Source organism: Nematostella vectensis, chromosome 11 (assembly GCF_932526225.1).
Source record: "Nematostella vectensis chromosome 11, jaNemVect1.1, whole genome shotgun sequence".
NCBI lineage: Eukaryota > Metazoa > Cnidaria > Anthozoa > Actiniaria > Edwardsiidae > Nematostella > Nematostella vectensis.
Genome location: NC_064044.1, coordinates 3,372,995 through 3,397,038, shown reverse-complemented (window position 1 = coordinate 3,397,038; position 24,044 = coordinate 3,372,995). Strand labels below are relative to the sequence as shown.

Genomic DNA, 24,044 nt, shown 5'->3' with positions numbered 1-24,044 from the left:
ACTGGAGGAACACTTAGAAAAGAAGATAACGCCATCCACCACGGTTGCGCTGCAATAAATCCATTCTGTCGATCGACACTATTACGTTATCGTGCAACCCAGCAAATTTTGCAAAAATCTTCCAGTTTGCGCTTTCTATTTTCGGGTGCAAGTGCATCAATCACAACACAATTTTAAATGAATTCTGCCGGCGAGTTGTCAAAAAAAAAAATTGAAAAGCTCATGGTAAGAACCCAACATATTGCATGCTATATTGCAGGCGGTGGCAAACGACTATATTAAGTGAATGAAGCTATTCCCACATAACCTCCTTCGAGCTAATTTATGAACTCATATGCCTATTCACGCGGCAGTTGGTTAAAATCTCATTTTTTGCCAGGAATTCTTATATTGCTGTTGCTAAACCTTTGCCAGTGGGGCATGTTGATAAGTTCCTCGCAGCTTCAGTTTGCTTATCCGCTCTACTATGTGCTAGCATTAATTTTCCGGTTGCGCTCCGTCAAGCAAGTGGTAGGGGGAGGGCTCTCCATAAAAGTAGACGATATGGTGATCGCCCTATCTTTGAGGGCATTCAGTTGAACCAACTGCTATCAAATTCTTACGCTTTTGCTATCCATCAGGGAGTCTCACCGGTCTCACAGTGGTTTTAGAGCTTAGGATTAGAAATTGCTTACACCCAATGTGCTATCTTTTAGTGTTAAAAAGTGTTGTTGAAAAGTGTTTTTCTGTTCCGCCAGTCAGAAAATTCTGATTCCAAATGCATGCCTTGTTTCGCCTAGTGCGGTGGCCTTGCTTTCTGTCACGAACTTTGCTTGATTTCCGTCCAGTCAATAACATCGCGAAACATCCAATTCGGCTATAACAATTTGCAAAGATTTATCTTTTTATGTTTATATGCTGTTTTTTTTTTCGCCCCAAAGGGGGGTGACATGTCACCCCCGTCACCATCCCTGGATCCGCCACTGTGCTTGTACAGCTTACTCTATGGTCTGCCGTGCCTTTTTTCATCAGGTTTTGTTATATAACAGAGCTTTATCTGGAGTGGTGTTGGACCGCGCCTTCAGATTTGCTGCTGGAGTACGAATCTTATATTTTGTGCGAATAATGCTCTGTACATTGAAGGATGGATATTCTTATTAAAGTGGTGATGGTAATAAAAAAATTCAAAATAAAAAAATCACGAAATCACTAAAGATTTTTATTTTTGCCTTCTTTATTCCCGAGGTGCATCCTGGGTGATGGCGCGGTGCATGCTGGTAACACAGGTGAGAACAAGATGGCGTCTTGCACGAGTCAACACATCTGATCTTAAAACGGTACCAAAAGTGCTAAGGACAACGCTGCTACTCCCCTACACCGCGAAAACACAACAACCAGCACCTTATAGGCAATACATCTTTTTATTTAGCGAAAAGCAAGCTTTGGAAAGTGGATTTTTTACCCGGGACCCTATGTTGTCGAGTGTTCTACGCTCGAACACCATGTGACCTCGAAAGTGTTTATTTTGATGGTTGAATGACAGACGCTATGGCTGACGATATCAAGAGCGAAAGTTTACCGAAAGAGAACCAAGAGGGTTTATTAGAACCGTCCAAAGCGGCGAGTGATCCGAATGCAGGCAATGTTACGGGCTCTAGTGTGTGGAATTTGTGTCCTCTACCTAGCGATGCTCACGCTATCGACCTCCATGAAATCACACCTTCAATAAGTCCTGTTTTTACTGAAGATCAAGTTCGCGAGTTGAGTCAACAAGCTGGCGATTTAGACGTATTACTCCCTCCCGATGCATTCAAACGAATCACTGAGGTCTTGACTCCGGAGCAGACGAATTTACTAATAAACACTTGTACCTCGCATTATAATGATAGTGACGTTAGTATGAGCTATGCAGATCCATTATTAGGGAATTATGGACAGTTTTCATCATCTCCCAAGAGAAACAATGACCCTATTTTGCCTGATGAATTGCACAAGATGCATGAAGGATTGTTTGATTTGCAGACAGCTCATTTTAAAAGTGAGTCAAAAATTGACCCATCTGAACCGGCGATTGCAAGTGGTACCATATCAACTGAGGCAACAAGCTCGTCAGTGAGTACCTCACAGGATAGCACTCCAGAGGTTACTAGTCCTGTCATAACTGAGAACAAAGACTCAAATAAATCTAGTGAGGAAAGCAAGCTGACAAGTGAAGCCACAGGTATTAAACTAGTAAAAAAGACTCCTCCTAAACAGTCAAATTTAACACCACCCAAGCCAACTTATAGCTTGCGTAGCTCTCCTCGTAAAGGCCAAGCAATAAAGACTGATGAAAGCCCATCTAGGAACGCTCGCCAAAAAGGGCACAAGTCCACACCAAAGTCATCTCCTGGGGTTGAGACAAGGCGGAGTCCTAGGGGTGCGCATAGTGTGCCTCGCGTAGAGGAAACAACAAGCCCCAATCAGCGGAAAGGGAGGAAGAAGCAAAAAACTGAGGAGGAAAGCCCAAAAGAAACACCTAAAGTAACGAGAAGGTAAGAATTATGTAAACTAGAACATCAGCAGGACCTATAGTATTAATATTTGTAATATAGGAAATTTTTATGTAGGTCATAAATATATGTATATATATATCTTGGTTTGTAGGAAAAAAACTCGCAAACTACCGTTTCATCTCTGCAAGCCTGTTTCGTGGTTGCCCACTCATCAGGAGATTTATTAAGAATATATTACTACCATCACTTATATACTATCTATGTATAAAATTAACATAAAAATAGGGCGCGAAATTTGAATGGCTGTTATGATGAAATTGAATAGTTCAGCTGTTGCATAACAAGGCTTTGTTCCTGGGGCGGCACGAAGACACTAGCTCTTTACGCTTGTTTAAAGTTGATAGCTTGGGTTGGCGGATAATGATAAGTTTTTCTTTGAGGCAGAGATTACATCTTTTGCTAGAGCTGTTGTAGGTGGAGTGAGATGCCAGGATTTTCCATGAAATAAAGTGTTCTATGTTGTTGTCTTTAAGGCTCCATATGTACTTGCTTAGTTCGGTCGAGTTTCTGTGTTTAGCGTGTCGGAATGAGGCGGTGTGGTTTCTATATCTTGTCTTAAATTTGTTCTCGGTTAGTCCTACGTAGGTTTCTGAGGTGTTGTTGTCCTTTCTTGTTACAGTGGCTTGGTAGATAACAGATGATTGGAGGCAGTTTCCGTTAAGGGGGCACGCGTTCTTTTGTCTGCAGTGCATGTTTTGTTATTGGCGGTGGCGAGGGAGGTGGGGGCGTCTTCGGTAGGTGTAGTTATATCCACTTTCGTCGAGTGCTTTCTGGTATAGCGGGGCGGCTTGGTCGAAGGTTTCTTTGTCTAATGATAGTGTAGATAAGCGTACCACACTATCATCAGACAAAGAAACCTTCGACCAAGCCGCCCCGCCATACCAGAAAGCACTCGAAGAAAGTGGATATAACTACATGCTGCACTACGAACCAAACACCACAAACAAATGCAAGAACCGTCAGCGCAACAACATCATCTGGTACAAACCCTCTTATAGCAAGAACACAAGCACCAAGATCGGCCACAGATTCCTCTCACTCATAGACAAGCACTTCCCTAAAGACCACAAACTCAGAAAAATCTTCAACTGGAACACAATCAAAATCAGTTATAGTTGCATGAGCAACACCAAGCAGATAATTGACAGCCACAGCAAACGCATAATTGCCTCATCAATAACAACCGAAGACGCCCCCACCTCCCTCGCCACCGCCAAGAACAAAACTATGCAACTGCAGACAAAAGAACACGTGCCCCCTTAACGGAAACTGCCTCCAATCATCTGTTATCTACCAAGCCACTGTAACAAGAAAGGACTACAACACCTCCGAAACCCACTTAGGACTAACCAAGAATGAATTCAAGACAAGATATAGAAACCACACCGCCTCATTCCGACATGCTAAACACAGAAACTCGACTGAACTAAGCAAGTACATATGGAGCCTTAAAGACAACGACATAGAACACTTTATTTCATGGAAAATCCTGTCATCTCACTCCACCTACAACAGCTCTAGCAAAAGATGTAATCTCTTCCTAAAAAAAAAACTTATCATTATCCGCCAACCCAAGCTATCAACTTGAAACAGGCGTAAAGAGCTAGTGTCTTCGTGCCGTCACAGGAACAAAGCCTTGTTATGCAACAGCTGAACTATTCAATTTCATCATAACAGCCATTCAAATTTCGCGCCCTATTTTTATGTTAATTTTATACATAGATAGTATATAAGTGATGGTAGTAATATATTCTTAATAAATCTACTGATGAGTGGGCAACCACGAAACAGGCTCGTAGAGATGAAACGGTAGTTCGCGTGTTTTTTTCCTACAAACCAAGATATATCCCGCTCTACACCTAAGTATTGAGCACTGTTATATGAACGCCTGCACTCACGCATTATATATATTATAAATATATATATATATATATATATATATATATTTGAATGGACTTGGAAATCAGTCCAGTAAATGCTATTCTTAGCATTAGTTGTTTACATTTTAGGAACTAATTTTCTGTGAAATGGTTTTGTGCAGATGATCTAGTTGGTTATGTAATTTCAGGTTTTAAATGTACAGTCTGTACCAAGACATTGAACTACTATTTTCAACCCATTTCCATCTGCTCAATGTGACATATTCAAATCATAAGTTATCAAATTTATTTAAATATCAAAGGTCACTTTAAACCTGAATGATTATTTTGGTCATTCCATGTGATTTTGACTATTTTTGAACTTCCAAAAAACACTAACCTCTCTTATCTGCCGTGCAAGCTCCCCTTCAAGTTTTCATGGTTGTTTGTGCTCTACTTGTATTGGAATACTAGAATACTAGTTCTGAGGAATTGCTATTAAGTTGTCATTGTCTTGTATAAGATCAACAAGAGCACACCCTGAGCCAGATACAGCGACAGACAAATCAGTGCCTGAGTCACCTCGGAGAGGAAGGGGCAGAAGAAAACAAGTAACGTCCTCACCTAAAGACCCTGCGGAGGATGTCAGTACAAAGGTACAGTATGCATTTCTCCAATGTGTGCAAAGTAAAAAAAAAAATATTTATATTAATGCAATTTTGAAAATTTATGCTCCTGCTGGCTTTTACAGGTATACTAGCACTTTCTTGTTTTATCATTATTATAATTATGATTGTTGTTGTTGTTGTTGTTGTTATAAATATTATTATTATTGTTGATGTTGCTGTTCTTATTATTACTGTATGCCATTTTCATACTTTCATTTTTTGTCAACAGGAGAAAGAGACATCAAGAAATCTGAATCTTGATAATCAAGAGGAATTTCCAAGAAGCATTGAGAGTCAAAGGGAAGAACCATGTACAGCAGAAAAGCCAAAAGGAGAGATACAAGAAGACAAAATTGACAGTTCTGTTACACTACCATGCGAACTACAGAAAGATGAAGAAGTAAATGAAATTCATTCTGTAGATAATAAAACAGACGAAAACAGAGAGGATAAGGCTGTCATAAAACACAGCGCTGAATGTGTCGAGAGCACAGAATCTAGCACAGAATCTCGTACAGAATTGACAAGTAAGGCCATATTGTCTACTGAGGAGGAGACGTCAGGGGCAGAGGAACACCCAGATAGCAAGAAGAAGCAAAAGAGAAAATCAAAGGAGGATCTGCAGCCCAGTCGACGAAGTAATAGGATCCATGAGAGTGTACGGAAGAGGGAGATTGAAGAGGCAGTACGCATTGCACAAGAAGAGATGAGAAGGGAACGGGAGGAGGAGGAAAATAGGATCCTTGAGGAAGAGGAACGAGTGAAGAGGGAGGAGGAGGAGAAGAAGGCGAAGGAAGTGGAGGAGAAAAGGATGGGAGAGGATGAAGAACAGATAAAATTGAAGGAGGAAGAAGTTGAGATTAAAGAAGACAAGACTGCAGAACTAGAACTTGAAGAAACAACAGAGAAAAGTAACCATGCAAAGAGAGAGAATTTGAGTCCGAGCAAGATTCATAAAAAAGATAGAGAGAAAACACCAACAAAAAAGAATAAAGAAAAGAATGTTAAAAAGAATGAGGAAAAAGATGTCCAAAAGGAAGAGGAAAAAGATGTTCAAAAGAAAGTGGAAAAATCTGCTAAACATTTACCTCAGAAAAAGCCGGAGAGTAAGAAACACGAGCAGACAAAGAAAGACTTGAAAGGAAGAAAGTTGAAGCGTCAGCTTTCAGACAAGGAGAAGATAGAGGAAATAAAGAAAGAGAAACTAAAAAAAGTTGAAGAGATTTTAAGCCAGAAGCCTGGTACAAATCTCTTTGAATTCCATAAAGTTAAGCAAGATACAGACGAAGCTGGCAAAGATGCAAAGAAAGAGGAGAGTGAAGTTGAAAGCAGTGAGTCAGAGGAAGAAGAGATCCCTGGTGATGACGACTCTGATTATGATCCCAATAACGACCCAGAGAGATTGTGGTGCATCTGCCGTAAACCACATGGAAACAGGTATGGGTCACTGTCACTAAGGACTTTATGTAGCGACAATGACAACAACAAGTAGATCATGTCCTAAAAAAGTTAGCGCTCAACTTGTTTAATTAAATTAACTTTTAAATTTGTTATTATCTACTGTACCGTAGGTTCATGATATTGTGTGACAAGGCATATACTGTAAGATGGTTTCACCATCATGATTTTATCTATCTTAGGTTCATGATATGCTGCGACCGGTGTGATGAGTGGTTCCATGGTGACTGTATTGGGATCACCATGTCTCAGGGACGACAAATGGAAAAGTCTGGAATCGAATATAACTGCCCTAAATGTGTCAAAGGTATAGTTCAAACCGATATACAGTACCTCTCACGAACATAGGGACACTGTTCGCGAAACTTTCGAAATTCGCGAACAACGTTCGCGAAATTCACGAACATATAGACTGTTCGCGAACACGCTGTTCGCGAACACGCTGTTCGCGAACAGATGCAAAATAAACAGTTTGACAAACGGTAACGTGTGATCAAGAGCTTAATAACAGCTGGAACAGCGAGAAGCCATTTATTTGACAAAGACTTGTATTAGACAGAGAATTAGTTTGGGGAATAAATGCCAATCGCTTGATATTCCTTGAAGATTTTGCGGGAAGCCATTTATTCGACAAAGCAAAGACTTGTACTAAACACAGGAGAATTAGTTTGAGGAGGGAATGCCGATCGCTTGATATTCTTCGAAGATTGTCGAATGTGTGTTAACTGCTAGCGAATACTTTGAGGAGCAGGAAGCCATTTACTGTATTTGACAAAGCAAAGACTTGTACTAAACACGGGAGAATTAGTTTGAGGAGGAAATGCCGATCGCTAAGATATTCTTCGAAGATTTTCGAAATGTGTGAAAACTGCTAGCGAAGACTTAATAACAGCGGGAAGCCATTTATTTGACAAAGACATGTAATAAACACATGATAATTAGTTTGAGAAAGGAATGCCGATTGCTTGATATTCTTCGAAGATTTTCAAATGTGTGAAAACTGCTAGCGAAGACTTTTGAACAGCGGGAAGCCATTATTTGACAAAGCAAAGACTTGTAGTAAACACGGGAGAATTAGTTTGAGGAGGGAATGCCGATCACTTGATATTATTCGAAGATTTTCGATTGTGTGAAAACTGCTAGCCAATCCTTTCGAACACTGGGAAGCCATTTATTTGACAAAAACTTGTATTAGACACGAGAGAATTAGTTTGGGGAAAGAATGCCGTTCGCTTAAGTAAGTCTTCGGTTACACGGTACGAGTTCCCGTTTGTCAAACGGTTTGTCCCGGTCTGTTCGCGAACATCAGGTGTAGAATAAAAAGAAGTTTTCTGTTGAAAAGAAAAAAAGTGATCAAAGTAAAACTATTAATGACCTTTGTTTACTATTTTTCAGCAATAAAAGTTGAGCAGGACAAATTATCACCTGGTGAGAGCAATAAGGAGATCAGCCCTACGAGCAGACCAAGAAGGCACAGAAGGCTAAAGATCCCTAAAGATTTCCCTGAACATGCCGGCAATACTAGCACAAAGAGCAAGGTACAGTGGATTTTACGATGACATTACTTTTTCCCTGCGGAAATACAGTGAAATGTATAAGAAATTACATTGATCTTACGATATTGGATACAACGATATTCTCAAATTTTATGATACAAATCTGTTCCCCCAAGCGTAGTTTTGACCTCGATAAAACAATATTACTGATTCTGTCTATCAACAAAGAGAGAAAAACTCAAGACACCACACACGTACAGTACGATATTACGATTTTTTGACCTGACAGATCTTATTAAATGCAGATTTACAGTCTTACACAGAGTAAAGTTACAATATTATTATTTTGTAAAAGTTGATAATTAACCGGACCTCGAAATATTTTCAATGAATTTTTCTTGGTATCGTAAAATGAAGGACCTCTCCTGAGGCATATCGTAAAATCCAGGTTCCACTGTATGTAGAAATTGCACAAAGCTTTGAGATTACAGTTGATGAAAATATATGAGAGATGTACTCATTGTAGAGTAAATAATGGAATTTGGACATTGCACCATCCACAATATGATATTTTGTAGCTTGGCGAGAAGAGAAAACACAGCAAGGATGAAGAGAAAACAAAACCCAAGAGCTCAGAAACTGGCTTTAAGATTCCTAAGAAGGTAGGAAAATATAAGAAGTATTTTTTTGTGCAAACATGTCTGACATTGCTGGAAAAGAGTTTGTGTCCATCAATGCTGTTACCATATTGGGGTTTGTGTTCATCAATGCTGTTACCATATTGGGGTTTGTGTCTAACAATGCTGTTACCATATTGGGGTTTGTGTCCATCAATGCTGTTACCATATTGGGGTTTGTGTCCATCAATGCTGTTACCATATTGGGGTTTGTGTCTAACAATGCTGTTACCATATTGGGGTTTGTGTCCATCAATGCTGTTACCATATTGGGGTTTGTGTCCATCAATGCTGTTACCATATTGGGGTTTGTGTCCATCAATGCTGTTACCATATTGGGGTTTGTGTCTAACAATGCTGTTACCATATTGGGGTTTGTGTCCATCAATGCTCTTACCATATTGGGGTTTGTGTCCATCAATGCTGTTACCATATTGGGGTTTGTGTCCATCAATGCTGTTACCATATTGGGGTTTGTGTCCATCAATGCCGTTACCATATTGGGGTTTGTGTCCATCAATGCTGTTACCATATTGGGGTTTGTGTCTAGCAATGCTGTTACCATATTGGGGTTTGTGTCTAGCAATGCTGTTACCATATCGGGTTTTTTGTCTAACAATGCTGTTACCATATTGGGGTTTGTGTCCATCAATGCTGTTACCATATTGGGGTTTGTGTCCATCAATGCTGTTACCATATTGGGGTTTGTGTCCAACAATGCTGTTACCATATTGGGGTTTGTGTCCATCAATGCTGTTACCATATTGGGGTTTGTGTCTAACAATGCTGTTACCACATTGGGGTTTGTGTCTAACAATGCTGTTACCATATTGGGGTTTGTGTCTAACAATGCTGTTACCATATTGGGGTTTGTGTCCATCAATGCTGTTACCATATTGGGGTTTGTGTCTAACAATGCTGTTACCACATTGGGGTTTGTGTCCATCAATGCTGTTACCATATTGGGGTTTGTGTCTAACAATGCTGTTACCATATTGGGGTTTGTGTCCATCAATGCTGTTACCATATTGGGGTTTGTGTCCATCAATGCTGTTACCATATTGGGGTTTGGGTCCATCAATGCTGTTACCATATTGGGGTTTGTGTCCATCAATGCTGTTACCATATTGGGGTTTGTGTCTAGCAATGCTGTTACCATATTGGGGTTTGTGTCCATCAATGCTGTTACCATATTGGGGTTTGTGTCCATCAATGCTGTTACCATATTGGGGTTTGTGTCCATCAATGCTGTTACCATATTGGGGTTTGTGTCCATCAATGCTGTTACCATATTGGGGTTTGTGTCCATCAATGCTGTTACCATATTGGGGTTTGTGTCCATCAGTGCTGTTACCATATTGGGGTTTGTGTCCATCAATGCTGTTACCATATTGGGGTTTGTGTCCATCAATGCTGTTACCATATTGGGGTTTGTGTCTAACAATGCTGTTACCATATTGGGGTTTGTGTCTAACAATGCTGTTACCATATTGGGGTTTGTGTCTAACAATGCTGTTACCATATTGGGGTTTGTGTCTAACAATGCTGTTACCATATTGGGGTTTGTGTCCATCAATACTGTTACCATATTGGGGTTTGTGTCCATCAATGCTGTTACCATATTGGGGTTTGTGTCCATCAATGCTGTTACCATATTGGGGTTTGTGTCCATTAATGCTGTTACCATATTGGGGTTTGTGTCTAACAATGCTGTTACCATATTGGGGTTTGTGTCCATCAATGCTGTTACCATATTGGGGTTTGTGTCCATCAATGCTGTTACCATATTGGGGTTTGTGTCCATCAATGCTGTTACCATATTGGGGTTTGTGTCCATCAATGCCGTTACCATATTGGGGTTTGTGTCCATCAATGCTGTTACCATATTGGGGTTTGTGTCCATCAATGCTGTTACCATATTGGGGTTTGTGTCTAGCAATGCTGTTACCATATTGGGTTTTTTGTCTAACAATGCTGTTACCATATTGGGGTTTGTGTCCATCAATGCTGTTACCATATTGGGGTTTGTGTCCATCAATGCTGTTACCATATTGGGGTTTGGGTCCATCAATGCTGTTACCATATTGGGGTTTGTGTCCATCAATGCTGTTACCATATTGGGGTTTGTGTCTAGCAATGCTGTTACCATATTGGGGTTTGTGTCCATCAATGCTGTTACCAATGTAGCAATGTGATGTCGGCCCTGTGCTTGGGGGGGTCATGTAACTCTAGCAATGTGATGTCGGCCCTGTGCTTGGGGGGGTCATATAACTCTAGCAATGTGATGTCGGCCCTGTGCTTGGGGGGGTCATATAACTCTAGCAATGTGATGTCGGCCCTGTGCTTGGGGGGGTCATATAACTGTAGCAATGTGATGTCGGCCCTGTGCTTGGGGGGGGGGGGGGGGGTCATATAACTCTAGCAATGTGATGTTGGCCCTGTGCTTGGGGGGGTCATGTAACTCTAGCAATGTGATGTCGGCCCTGTGCTGGGTCGATATTGGTACTATGTGCACAAGACTTGAGTCCACGATGTAAATTGCAAACCCTTGTACTGTATTCAGGTGCGGACGACTCCAACCCCAGCATCCTACTCCCACCATTCCACCAAGTGCATCAGCCCAAACTGCTCTAGTGTGACGGAGGGGAAGTCCCGGTACTGCAGCGACGCCTGCATTGCCAGGTCAGTCCTTTAGAAAAATTTATAATATTTTGACGTTAAAGTCCTCTTGACGGCCTTGTATTGTAGGCTATGGAACCCTATCCATATTAAATGTCCATCACAGTAGTGAATTAAATCTGCTTGAATCATGGTATAAGGGAAAATTTGAATTTTCTTAATAGTTTAGAGTTTTTTTTATTCAAAACATAAAGAAAACAGCAATGTCTTGTAATGCCTGGTGCACAGTAGTGACATAACGACATTACAACATAGGCGTGCACACTCTTTTCAGCCGTTTTTTCTCTTATGTCCTTGTGTTCATGTTGTTGTGTTGGGCTTATGTCAGAATGTCGAACCATTCCCACTTGATGTGGGAACCATTACCACTTGAAGGGTTGATGTGAACATAAGGGTGTAGGCACCGATGTCATTACGTCGTTATGTCACTAGTGTGCACCAGGCATAAGTGGTCAGATCTGCAGATTTTAGTCTCCCTCCTTGAAGCTTGAATGCTGAATTATAGAGAATAGATTCAAAGTGGTTGAGTTAAAGGCAAATATAAGTTCCCCATACAACTCTGATCTGACCAAAGAACAGTATTAAATTTGTTGTTAGTTAGGGGGAAAATAGGGAACTAAGTTGTGAACAGACAACTTAGAGGTACAGAGAGGTACATAAATTGAAGTTAAATTGTGTTATAATTCTTAAGGTATGCCGAAGACTCATTAAAGGTATTGTCAGAGGAACGGAAAAGACGTCAGGGGAACTCAGCACCTTCCCCAAGGACCTCTACATCGCCGTCAGTAAGTAACCATCAAATAAGGGTAATTTATCTTATGCTACATTTTCCCCTTTTGCTCAACACTTAGAATTTGACCAAGTCCTGACTATGACCCTGTAATTGCACTTCAAAATAGCAGCCAGCTGCTGACGATAACCCGCTGTGTTTTGGTCTTTGTCAGCTCTTTTTATCTGTATTCCCCTTTCATATTTTAAGTATGCAGGCTTTTTATCCCACCAAAATCCACAAAGCCGGCAAAATCTAGCAGATTTAAAAAAATATTTTGAACCCTGCACTTGCTACAGTGTCTAATAAGGCATGTGTAGTGTGTTCAACATGTGTAGCGTGTTCAGCATGTGTAGTGTGTTCAACATGTGTAGTGTGTTCAACATGTGTAGTGTGTTCAACATGTGTAGTGTGTTCAACATGTGCAGTGTGTTCAGCATGTGTAGTGTGTTCAACATGTGTAGTGTGTTCAGCATGTGTAGTGTGTTCAACATGTGTAGTGTGTTCAGCATGTGCAGTGTGTTCAACATGTGTAGTGTGTTCAACATGTGTAGTGTGTTCAACATGTGTAGTGTGTTCAGCATGTGTAGTGTGTTCAGCATGTGTAGTGTGTTCAACATGTGTAGTGTGTTCAACATGTGCAGTGTGTTCAACATTGAGAGTTGAAGGTGATCCCTTACTGTCAAATATGGTGCAGGGAGATTGGATGGTTGAATTTTTTTGCTATTATTATCATAGTTTGGGACTTATCTATTCATGTATTTTTAATATTTTGTACAGTCTACTCACTGTTGTAGCCCTTACGTCCATTGTAATTTTTTTGTATTCTTTACAAACAAGTAAGGAAGTTAAAGAGTATAGATCAGCTACGCCTTTGTTGATGTTTCCAATTAAAAAATACAACAGACTATTTTTAGAATTTCAAAATAGCCATCCACACATCTAGTTGATTAAATATCTCAGTTACTGATTTGAATTTGCTGATGGTAATTTGACCTTTGCCTGACTTGGTATCATCCAGGAGCATAAATGGGCCTCATGAATGACTTTCTATTTTTTTTTTTCTAGTCATCTCTTCGGATGCCATGGGACAGCCCAACACCTCAAACTCCTGCTTCTGTACGTGTGAGTGAGCGTATCGCAGTGATTGAGAAGAGCACAGGACGTGTCATAGCTGGCGTGGCCGCCCCCACTGAGGGACAGCTTTTTTACTGGCTCCAGAAGCACCCAACATTTGAGATTCTTAGACCAACCAGCACTCCAACAAAACAAGAGAAGAAAAAGGAAGACAAGAAAGAGGATGAGAAGTCCATACGTGAAAATGTTAAGCGGCATCTCAGAGAAATTCTCACATCTCGGTGAGTGGAAAATCACCTACATATTGCTCAGGGTGCTAATTAAAATGAGCATTTACCGTACATTAACTGTTTGATTAAAGGTTCTTGATATTGTCTAGTATGAAAACCTAGATACATTGTTGATACAAACCTGTACATTGTTGATATTGTCAATAAACCTGTACATTCTTGATATCGTTGATCCAGACAAAAGGAGTCTAAAGACCTCCATCTGCCAAGCGATGAAGTCATTAAACTGTCAGACAACATAGAAGAAGACTTGTACAAGCTATTTGGAGATGCAGGACACAGATACAAAAACAAGTACAGAAGCCTGGCATTTAACCTCAAGGATACCCGCAACAAGGTACAACCAGCATGGAGCAGTTTTTAAACCTTTTGCTATTTTTTGTGGTTTTAAAGAAAAAGCTACGGTATAGTGACAAATATTTTATGGAAACTTTTGGCAGTAAGCTGTATCAATCTCAATAACACATTCCCCTTGCAGAGCCATAGCACTTCTTCAGGGAATCAAATATTTATATTTTCCCTCTTAGGCGAAGCGCTTGGTGAGGCTCTTATTTGAGCAATTATTGGTGTGAAGAAATCTTTAAATAAAAATTTAAGGTTTATTCTTTAATAACAACAGTAATTTTCCAAGCTTAATAAAAAGTGTGTAAAAGGTTTTCTGAATAAGCTGATGGAAATTGATGCTTTCTCATATTTGGTATTTTGCTACGACAACAACATCGTGCCTGGCAGTGGCTCTTTAAGTGTTGATATTGAATTGATTCCTGTGACAGGTGCTGTTCCATCATGTGCTGAGTGGAGAGGTGTCGACTGATCGACTGGTTGCCATGACACCAGAACAGCTTGCCTCTCAAGAGTTAGCAAGATGGAGGGAAAGAGAAACTAAACATGTAAGTTTAAGAGCGCCATGTCACGTAACATGAGGTTTGGTTCACAAGGATTGGAGTCGTAGTTGTAATTTGAAAATGTGAATATCTGTTGGGTGACATAGTAGTCCCCAAAATAACAAAAAAAATGATTTCACTCTTTTTAATTTCTACTACTTAAACAAGTTTATCTCTAGATAAACTTTTAATGAAATACAGTAGTTTCCTGCTCTTTTTATCCTTGACATGTGTTTCTTCTATGTCTTGTAAGAACCTGGAAATGATTAAGCAAAACCAAGAGGATATTAATCCAATAAAAGCACACATCAAAAAAACTCACAAGGTAAGCGTTAATTATTGTAGACTTACATAACAAATGCCAAACAAGTATTTGTTATACACCTATTGTCAGTGCAAATTGTGAATGGCAAATAATAGCCCTTAGAAAATTATTTACTGCCACTCGACCAATCAGCACCCTCCATTTAAGCCCCCTAAATCTTATAGTAATTCAGGTGTCAAGGGGCGAGGGCATTGAACAATAGGGAATTAGTGTGGAATGTAGTTAGTAATTAGTGGTTATCTACTTAGTGATTAGTCCTCCAGGAAAACAATGAAAACAAAGTTGCAACTTAGGGAACGGAAAAACCAAGCGCTCCTGCTTCAAGTCTTGCAGTGATGACTAGAATCTCAACACAGCAAGAAATCTAGTTTTATTAGCACACAATTGACCTGTCAGTATTGCCTAATGATGTTGAAAATTTGTTGACAACCATACAATGGCCTTCGACAGTAAGATATTATTTTAATTGGTTTACATTTAATGATGTTGATTTGCCAGTGACATTTAGTATGAAAGCATTTCGAAATGTCTCGTGGCAGTGTTAATTTTCTAAGAAAGTTAGATAATATCCGCTCGTGTTCTGTGAAATTTAGGACACTCATTAACAAAAATCTTTGTTAAAGTTTTTGTTAATTCGTGCCCTAAATCCCATAGAACACTTGTGTTCATTATCTAACCCTTACTTAGACCAACAGTTGCTTGTGGGTTTAATTATTTGTTCTGTTATAGAAGCTACCCAGTATAGTAAGAATCGCATGATTCTTCCATATATTCCTGCAGTCCATAGAAATATGAGTTCTGTGACTCATAGGACTGTCGGACAGAACTGTCATTTGTCATGTGCACTTACAATGAAATAGGTGTTTACAAAATAATGTACAGTAACAGTCAACATGCTCAAACAAGTAAGATACTGCCCAGGTTATACTTTGTCTTATGACAAAACTTGTTATATTTTATGTTTAGGGTGAAGTGGAGCTGGATGAAGATCTAAGCACATTAGAGGCGAGTTAATTAATTACCCCCTTGCATAACAACACTGAAACAATGAAATGAAATAAAACAAATAAACACCCTTGCAGAACAACACTGAGACGACAAACTGGAATAATAAACAAACAAGCACCCTTGCATAACAACACTAAAACAACAAACTGGAATAATAAACAAACACCCTTGCATAACAACACTGAAACAACGAACTGGAATAATAAACAAACACCCTTGCATAACACTGAAACAACAAACTGGAATAATAAACAAACAAGCTTGCATAACAACACTGAAACAACAAACTGGAATAATAAACAAACAAGCTTGCATAACAACACTGAAACAACAAACTGGAATAATAAACAAACACCCTTGCATAACACTGAAACAACAAACTGGAATAATAAACAAACACCCTTGCATAACAACACTGAAACAACAAACTGGAATAATAAACAAACACCCTTGCATAACAACACTGAAACAACAAACTGGAATAATAAACAAACACCCTTGCATAACACTGAAACAACGAACTGGAATAATAAACAAAAACCCTTGCATAACAACACTGAAACAACGAACTGGAATAATAAACAAACGAAACTTGACACCCTGTAGATGCTGTGGTACAGTAAAAAGTGACCAACGTGTATAATTAATATCCTTAGGTGCATTCTGTTGAGAAAACTCAAACAGCAGCTGCTGACAGTAACACCTCACCCGGTCCCCTACTCACAGACACCACAGAGCAGCACAGATTGCATCTCTTTGATCTGAACTGCCGAATCTGCACTGGCAAGATGGCCCCGCCCGGTGAACCACAGCGCCCAGAGGAACCATCAACTGTGATAGTAACAACAACTTCACCGTAAGTTTATCTGATACCTTATTTTCCTTTATTTTTGCGTGTCTTAAATTTTGTAAGAATTTTCTTAGCAAATTTCGAAAGTCTTTTATTTTGCTGAATAAAAATTATGTTTGCGGGGATCTGATTTTACGAATTTGAAGTTCAAATGATTCAACTAGGCAAATACAATCACCTAATGCTAGAAACCACAAAGAAGTTGCAAAAGTGCATATGGGTTTTCCGTGATTTGGATAGCATAACAACATGTTAATACATTATGTTCTGTATACTTTGCCAAGTGGACAGTTGCCTAATGACTTCGTTACTGTATAACACCCAGATACTGTACAGCATCAGAATATTAGTGTTTCTGTTTTCAGGATCCTAGCACTTGCAGAGAGCTCTGTCCCATCCCCTCCCCCTCTGGATTTGTCAGATGTCAGGTACGTGAATGATGCAAATGACACATCCCCTCCCCCTCTGGATTTGTCAGATGTCAGGTACGTGAATGACGCGAATGACACATCCCTTTCTCATTTGTGATTCTCTGCAGCTAATGCAGCTTCACAGTTTCGGAATGCAGCTTAGTTTTCACCTTTTATTTTTATTGCACATGGCGAGCAAATTTTCTGTAAGCAGAATTACAGTACATTATTCTAAGCAAATTAGGAACAACAAACACCCTCGACTTATCACGAAAAAATATATGTATGAAGTTTTTCTTTTTTTTTACTCTTAGCATGTTTCAGCGCTGGTGTTAATGCAGGATGATATCTACATTAATTTTTTTTAAATACCGTAGCTCCTGTCGTCCACATCTTGCTCTTTTTTCCATTCTTAATGGGAAGACAATTTTTTAAGATATTTCAAAATACTCATCTAAATAAAAATATCAATACAAATTTCGATCAAAATCATTGAGGCACAGTTTTTCCACATCAGCCAATGAATATGAATACTTTCTCGCACTTGGCATTTTGGCTTGGGTGAAAAAGCAACAATGTTGAAAAAGTGGCAAGGGTGAAAAATTTTGCAGCTGTGAAAAAGGGGCAAGGGTGAAGCATTTTGCTGGTGTGAAAAAGTGTCAAGGGTGAAATATTTTGCTGGTGTGAAAAAGGGGCAAGGGTGAAATATTTTGCTGGTGTGAAAAAGTGGCAAGGGTGAAATATTTTGCTGGTGTGAAAAAGGGGCAAGGGTGAAATATTTTGCTGGTGTGAAAAAGTGGCAAGGGTGAAATATTTTGCTGGTGTGAAAAAGCTGACACAGACCCTGTTATGTTCAGTTCTACAGATAATCAGTCGGCCCTACCTGAGTCTCCAACCCCACTGCACAAGCGTGACCAGCCGGTCTGGAAAGGATTTGTCATGATGCAGAGTGTGGCTAAGTTTGGGACAAATGCCTACAAGGTACAAGGCTGTATTTCTAAAGCAATAAAACAGTATATTCATGCTATTCATGTTGACTGCAACTTCAGTGATGGTGGTAGTGATGATGGTGATGATTGTGCTGGCAATGGTGTTTGTTGTGGTCTCCACGGCTGTAACAGGAGGTGGAGCATGTCCCCCGATGTTTAAAAATTATAAGTAAAAAGTAGTAAGGGCGTGGCTGTGCCACAAAACAATTTTAAGGATTGTATTGCCCCCCCCCCCCCTCAATATTTCGAGGCCTGCTACGGGCACTGGTTGCAGTGGTGGAATACAATACAGTGATGGAACTGGTAATGTTGTTTTTTTGGTGTTGACTGTATGGTGGTAGTTTTGGTGGTGATGGTGATCATGATGGTAGTGATAAAAGTGTTTGTTTTGTTGGTTGTTGTTATGATTCTGGTGTTGTGGACTTGGTTTGAGTGTGGTTTCATCTTTTCCAGGTATCTGGCCCGTGTGATGACCTATTGCAACTGTTTCCTGACACCCTGCACCTCCATGGTCGCATTGGCTTTGACCAGGTGTGGGACTACATCTACCAACTAAGAAGCTCCACTTCGCGTGTAAGTACAGTATTAACTGCACTGCCTTGTGTGTCGAGAATGAAGAGTCAGAGACCCTGTCTCTTAAAATCTGTCTCTCTGTCTCCTTTAGTGTGTGTCTGTCCATGTGTTTGACTGTCTGTCTACTAGAGTGTCTGCCTTTTTTTGTCTGTCAGTGTCTCTGGTGGAAGGACATTACAATGGAAATCGTTCGCGATGGTAAAGACTTCTGTCTGAACAAGTGATATCACATCTGTAAATTGTTTTCTGCAGGTTGTATCTGTCATCCGCTACGAGCCGTCCACTGATGATGAGAAGACTAGCTATGTGTCGCTGTACTCATACTTCTACAGTCGCAAGCGCTGTGGCGTGGTCAATAACTGTTACTCTGGTGTCAAGGACATGTATCTGTACCCCTTGCCCTCACATGCGGAGATCCCTAAAGAGCTCTTACCCTTCGATGGTCCAGGTACATGTACTGATATATGAACACACCCTAGCCTTCCTACGTGTATGTAGGACATGTGTGTAAGACTGTGTAGTTTATACAACATGTGTGTAGGACTGTGTAGTTTATACAACGGCATCCGTAAACCGCGCGATCTGATTGACCAATGGTTCATTTGTTAATAGAGGGCACGCGCACGCTTGCAGTCAGCACGCACGTGTGCTCCCCAAAAGTAGACAGTAAGAAAGATGATCTTTAAAACATTTAGATCTCATTTTTGCTTGCGTCTGTCCAGTAATAAATTCACAGATGAGTTTACAGCATGTCATGAACAAATAGTATGTGACAGTCTGTGACGTCTTCTAATTGTTAATTGTTTTGACATTGTAGCTTACATTATTGTAAGCTATTATTTGGAATATTAAAATATGCTTTAAACGTAAAAAATACTCATGCTTCATTTTTCTTGATTTTTATACTCTCAATTTGCAAGGCAAATAGACGCTAAAGAAAGTGCACATGGACTTTAACCCCATTCAACTGTGAAATTGATTGACATTGAAATGTGATTGACAGGTCTTGACGAGCCACGCCCCCACATGCTCCTCGGTATCATCGTACGCACAAAGCCATCATTCAAGCGCCCCAGAGCTGTCAGTCATCACAAGTCCACATCCCCTAAGGCTAAACGCAGGCACCATCGCCATAGCAGCGGTAGTCATGGCAGCGGTAGTAAGCACAAGGATTCATTGAAGGATTCCCCCCCTGCCGAGATAGACGATATTGTTTTTCAGTTCCAGAGCACGCAAACCAAGAAATCAGCAGGTAAAGTAACTAGAAGTGAGATGCATTTTCTTGTATTTTGTTTTTCTTCTAGTCTGTTCTCTGCTTGTTTTGCAACTCGTTTTGCAAATTTGTAATTTTATTGTTTTGAGTAGTTGTATTTAATTTCGTTATTAACTTGTTTAGTGTAATTTAGTGTAGCTTTAAGTGAATGCATGTTGTGTATCAGTAACTGTTTAAAAATAAAAAATATTATTGGAAAAGAAAGAAAAAGAAATCAAATAAAAAATCTCCTGAAGACTTGGAGTGCTAACAGCAAATGAAGATGAAACAATCGACTCGATTCATTTACAAGCATTCGCATTGAATTCGGCTCATGGATAATACGACGTTTGAACTTAGCCTAAGGGAACTTGCACGTTATACAACATAACATTTTCTTGTTTACCTGAACAAAGTCAAAAAGCAGCAAGGGGCTAATAATATAGAGGAGGATCTGGTTATCCTACTGTACTATATGCATTTTAGTAAACATAGAGCCTGTATCGAAACCTCAAAGGTTTTTTCAATACATTTCCATGTGAGAATTTTATGTCACAAAGAACATATAACTTTATATATATATAAATTAACATCGTCCAGCACCCGTATTCAGGAGCTGCGCTTTTAGACAGTGGCTTAATCTATATTTTACTTTTAGATGGTGACAACAAATACTCCCCGTCACAGTCGGGCTCGGAGGCCTCGCATTCGCCCTTGTCTGCCCTGATGGCCGAGAAACAGAAACTTCTGGGACTCCAGGAACAAGCCAAGGCTGCACAAGGTTTGCACTGAAAGCGTACCTTATTCAGTATTACGTTAGGCTTGAAGCAACAACCCATGGAAAACATATAGTTTTTCTACTAAGGTGCATAAGAGGAGGTGCACAAACCACCCACCCATCCTCCCAACAATGGATAGGTAAAACATTCAAGTTACTAAAATACCCGCAAAAAATAATAATAACTCGTTTTATAAGGATCAGCAGGAAAAAAAAGGAAAACACAGCTGCTTCACTTGAAAATCTGTAAACCCTAAAAAACATTGTTGCACCCCCTGAAGAGCTCTTGTTAGCCACAACCGATATTTAAAAAGATTATGAGAGGAAATCTCAAAATAACGCCTAAAAATTATATCTTTGTCTTTATTTGATAAATAAAATGGACAATACGGCAAAAACTTACACTTGGTACTTTGCGAAAATGAAAAAAAAATGGCGGCTGATAGATACCCTACGCGCCCTTGATACGTTGTTGACTAGCTGTCCTAAAAATTCCAATCACAAAATAATCCTAAGACATCCTATTGTTATTTGCACTTGGTTCAAATGTGTAGGCGATGTTTAATGCATGTTCTTGACCTTTTTTTAACTGCTCCGTGTCTATGCGTTGATAAACTTCTTAAAGGCAAACCACGTCTATTTCTCCCTTCAGCAGAGCAAGCCAATAGTGAGAAGACAGAAGACTCGCCCTATGACCCTGAGGAGGACTTTGACCTTGATCTTGAACTTGAGAAGCCGGTCAACATAATGATTGAGACGAAGAAATCTGTGTCTTCTAGTTCCAGTTCACCCACATCTGCACCAACACTCGTGGTACCACCTACCAGTACGACCATACCATTGCTCACTGCAGATACCACCACCAGCAAACCACCTAGCAGCAGCACGTCTATTTTCCAGGCAGCACCAGCCACCACAAGTAATACCACTACACAAATACCAGCCGTCGCCAGCAAATTACCCGACACAACCAAACCACCAATTCTGCCTGCAAATTTGGTGTTCCCTATGGACATCACGACCAGTTCGGCGGCGGAGCTAATCAAGAGGTTGCAGGCATCGGGTGTGATGCAACCGCCTGTGATAACTAGCTCAACTTCTAACATTCAGCCTACAGCAGCGATAACTACAAGTGGGATTACATCAGGCAGAGTGGCAGAACCCCTTATTGCAGTACCTGCTAGTTCGGCCCCTGCTGTAGTACAACCTTCTGAAGCTCGAGCTCAGACGCACGTCAGTGGTGCAACTGATGTCCCAATAGCTGGTAAAGCCCCTGCAGGAGCTCCACCTCATGTTTCTTCGAGGGTTGATCCTCAACGACGTATCGCAGGTGATGCTGCAGCTCATAAGTCTGTGGAGCCACCCAAGCAGGATGTCATTGATAGGGATCGCCTGGAATGGCGGTTGAAACAGCAGGGAAGACCTCATGGCCCTTCTCCTGAACGCTGGAGAAACACAAGAAACGGTCCATCTCCCGGGAGGTCCTTGGATGCTCGAGACCCACACCCAGATGGTGACCGTGGCTACCCACCGAGACGACACACCGATGAGGCAACATCACAAAGACCAATGGGGGATGATCATGAGACACCTCCAAGAAGGTTCTCAGATAACCTTGATTACCATGGACCTCCACGAAGACCACATGATAAGAGAGACTCCCATGGCCCTCCTCGCAGACCCGTGGATGAAAGAGCACCGCAAGGACCCCAACATAGACCCCTGGACGATAGAGGACCCCTACGTAGACCCCCAGACGAAAGAGGTCCACAAGGTCCCCCTCGTCGCCCCACAGATGAAAGAGACCCCCATGCCCCCCTACGTCGAACCCCTGACGATAGAGGCCCTCATGGACCCCCACGTCGACCTTCAGATGAAAGGGACCCGCACGGGCGGCCGCGTCGACTTGCAGATGAGAGGTTCTCTGAGCCCTACGGCAACCGTGGCAGGGGCGGAGGGTACAACAATCGGGGAGGGTATGGTCCCCGTGACAATGACAGACGTGACAGCCGTAGGTACGAGGGGGACAGATGGCGAGATAGATGGCGGAGATAAGTGTGAAGCCAAGAGGGTGCCTGAAAAAGGGCTCGGCGCACACGGGAGTGGGATTCTTAAGGTCCACAGGAAAAGGAGGAAACAACGGAGGACAATGGAGATGATGGGGAACATGAGGAAGGATGGCAAAAGAGGGACATTCAGGGAGTGAGCTGGTCGCTTGATATGGGCTTGTCGCTAAAAGATGATTGCTTACTTGAAGTACTACTGTATATAAGCGAAAGTTTTCGAAATCAGTTAAAGTTTGAAGCCATTGTAGAGCTTCAGCTGATAAATGTGTTGTGAGACCGTGCTTTAACATAGTAAAAGAGATATAAAAGATAGGCACCGTTTAAATGTTGACAGAAAATTAGTTTTTAAAGAAAAACAAATGATAGTTGGAAAGCCATGTGTCCACGGCATGGGATAAATATACGTTGGTTTACTATGTTCTGTCTCCTTTGGCTTTGCTAGATGTCGTATTACTCATTTACTGCGGTAGCTGGTCATTCGATAGAGCGGTCGCCCAGAGGGCATTTGATTGTATTTGATTGCCCCTCCAAGCCTTCGTGATGTCATTATGACCTTAGTGGGACTCTCCCCAGATCTAAGACCAAGCCCCCCCCTGATGATCTTTTGTTTTGTTTTTATTCGCGACTTTTTCTCCCCCCCCCCCCCCCCCTCAACTATACATTCCTTAATAGAACCACTGACAGTAGTAGAAAATACATTAACGGCGAAACCGAAATACAAATAAGAGGTTGACAAAATCGTTGTCAAAACGGTTGACTAAACCGTTCCATGACGAATAATTGGTTCGAGTTACTACGGGCGTGCTAGGCGATCAACTTACCACGGGCGTGCGATGCGATTTACTTATCGCAGGCGTGTTATGTGATTAACTTACCGCGGGCGTGCTATGTGATTAACTTACCACGGGCGTGCTAGGCGATCAACTTACCACGGGCGTGCGATGCGATTTACTTACCACGGGCGTGCTATGTGATTAACTTACCACTGGCGTGCTAGGCGATCAACTTACCACGGGCGTGCTAGGCGATTAACTTACCGCGGGCGTGTTATGTGATTAACTTACCACGGGCGTGCGATGCGATCAAATTACCTCGGGCGTTCTATGGGATCAACTTACCTCAGGCGTGCTAGGTGATCAATTTACCACGGGTGTGCTAGGCGATCAATTTACCACGGGCGTGCAAGGCGATCAATTTACCACGGGTGTTCTATGGCATCAACTTACCACGGGCGTGCTATGTGATCAACTTACCACGGGCGTGCTATGTAATCAACCTACCACGGGCGTGCTGAGCGATTCACTCACCACGGCCGTGCTATGTACGTATGCATAACAAGATGTAAGACCAAGCCCCGCCCTGTTGCTTTGTTGTTATTTTATTCACGACTTTTTTTCTCCCC

At 41.0% G+C, this 24,044-nt stretch overlaps 2 protein-coding genes across 3 annotated transcripts; both read left to right on the top strand.

Annotated features, from left to right (window-relative positions):
- The first annotated feature begins 1,241 nt into the window (after positions 1 to 1,241).
- LOC116616892 (PHD finger protein 3) lies at positions 1,242 to 23,058 on the top strand. Of its 2 annotated transcripts, none has more exons than XM_048734716.1 (21): positions 1,242 to 2,513; positions 4,917 to 5,049; positions 5,291 to 6,498; positions 6,702 to 6,826; positions 7,915 to 8,057; positions 8,594 to 8,677; positions 11,256 to 11,374; positions 12,063 to 12,156; positions 13,209 to 13,498; positions 13,685 to 13,844; positions 14,281 to 14,397; positions 14,645 to 14,716; positions 15,683 to 15,721; positions 16,381 to 16,580; positions 16,940 to 17,002; positions 17,842 to 17,965; positions 18,427 to 18,546; positions 18,799 to 18,994; positions 19,550 to 19,798; positions 20,457 to 20,579; positions 21,232 to 23,058. In XM_048734716.1, the coding sequence occupies exons 1-21, from the start codon at positions 1,516 to 1,518 to the stop codon at positions 22,629 to 22,631; spliced, it is 6,057 nt and encodes a 2,018-aa protein (XP_048590673.1). In that variant the 5' UTR covers positions 1,242 to 1,515; the 3' UTR covers positions 22,632 to 23,058. The 2 variants fall into 2 exon arrangements, with proteins under 2 accessions (XP_048590673.1, XP_048590672.1); XM_048734715.1 differs by having other exon boundaries at positions 21,229 to 23,058.
- LOC125573903 lies at positions 8,693 to 11,009 on the top strand. The gene has a single exon (XM_048734717.1). The coding sequence runs from the start codon at positions 8,713 to 8,715 to the stop codon at positions 10,885 to 10,887; it is 2,175 nt and encodes a 724-aa protein (XP_048590674.1). The 5' UTR covers positions 8,693 to 8,712; the 3' UTR covers positions 10,888 to 11,009.
- Positions 23,059 to 24,044: the final 986 nt, after the last annotated feature.

Coding starts and splice junctions, on each gene's coding strand:
- LOC116616892 (XM_048734715.1), top strand. CDS start 1,516: ATGACAGACGCTATGGCTGACGATATCAAGAGCGAAAGTTTACCGAAA. Junction 6,499..6,701: donor CGTAAACCACATGGAAACAG/GTATGGGTCACT, acceptor TATCTATCTTAG/GTTCATGATATGCTGCGACC. Junction 12,157..13,208: donor GGACCTCTACATCGCCGTCA/GTAAGTAACCAT, acceptor TTTTTTTTCTAG/TCATCTCTTCGGATGCCATG.
- LOC125573903 (XM_048734717.1), top strand. CDS start 8,713: ATGTCTGACATTGCTGGAAAAGAGTTTGTGTCCATCAATGCTGTTACC.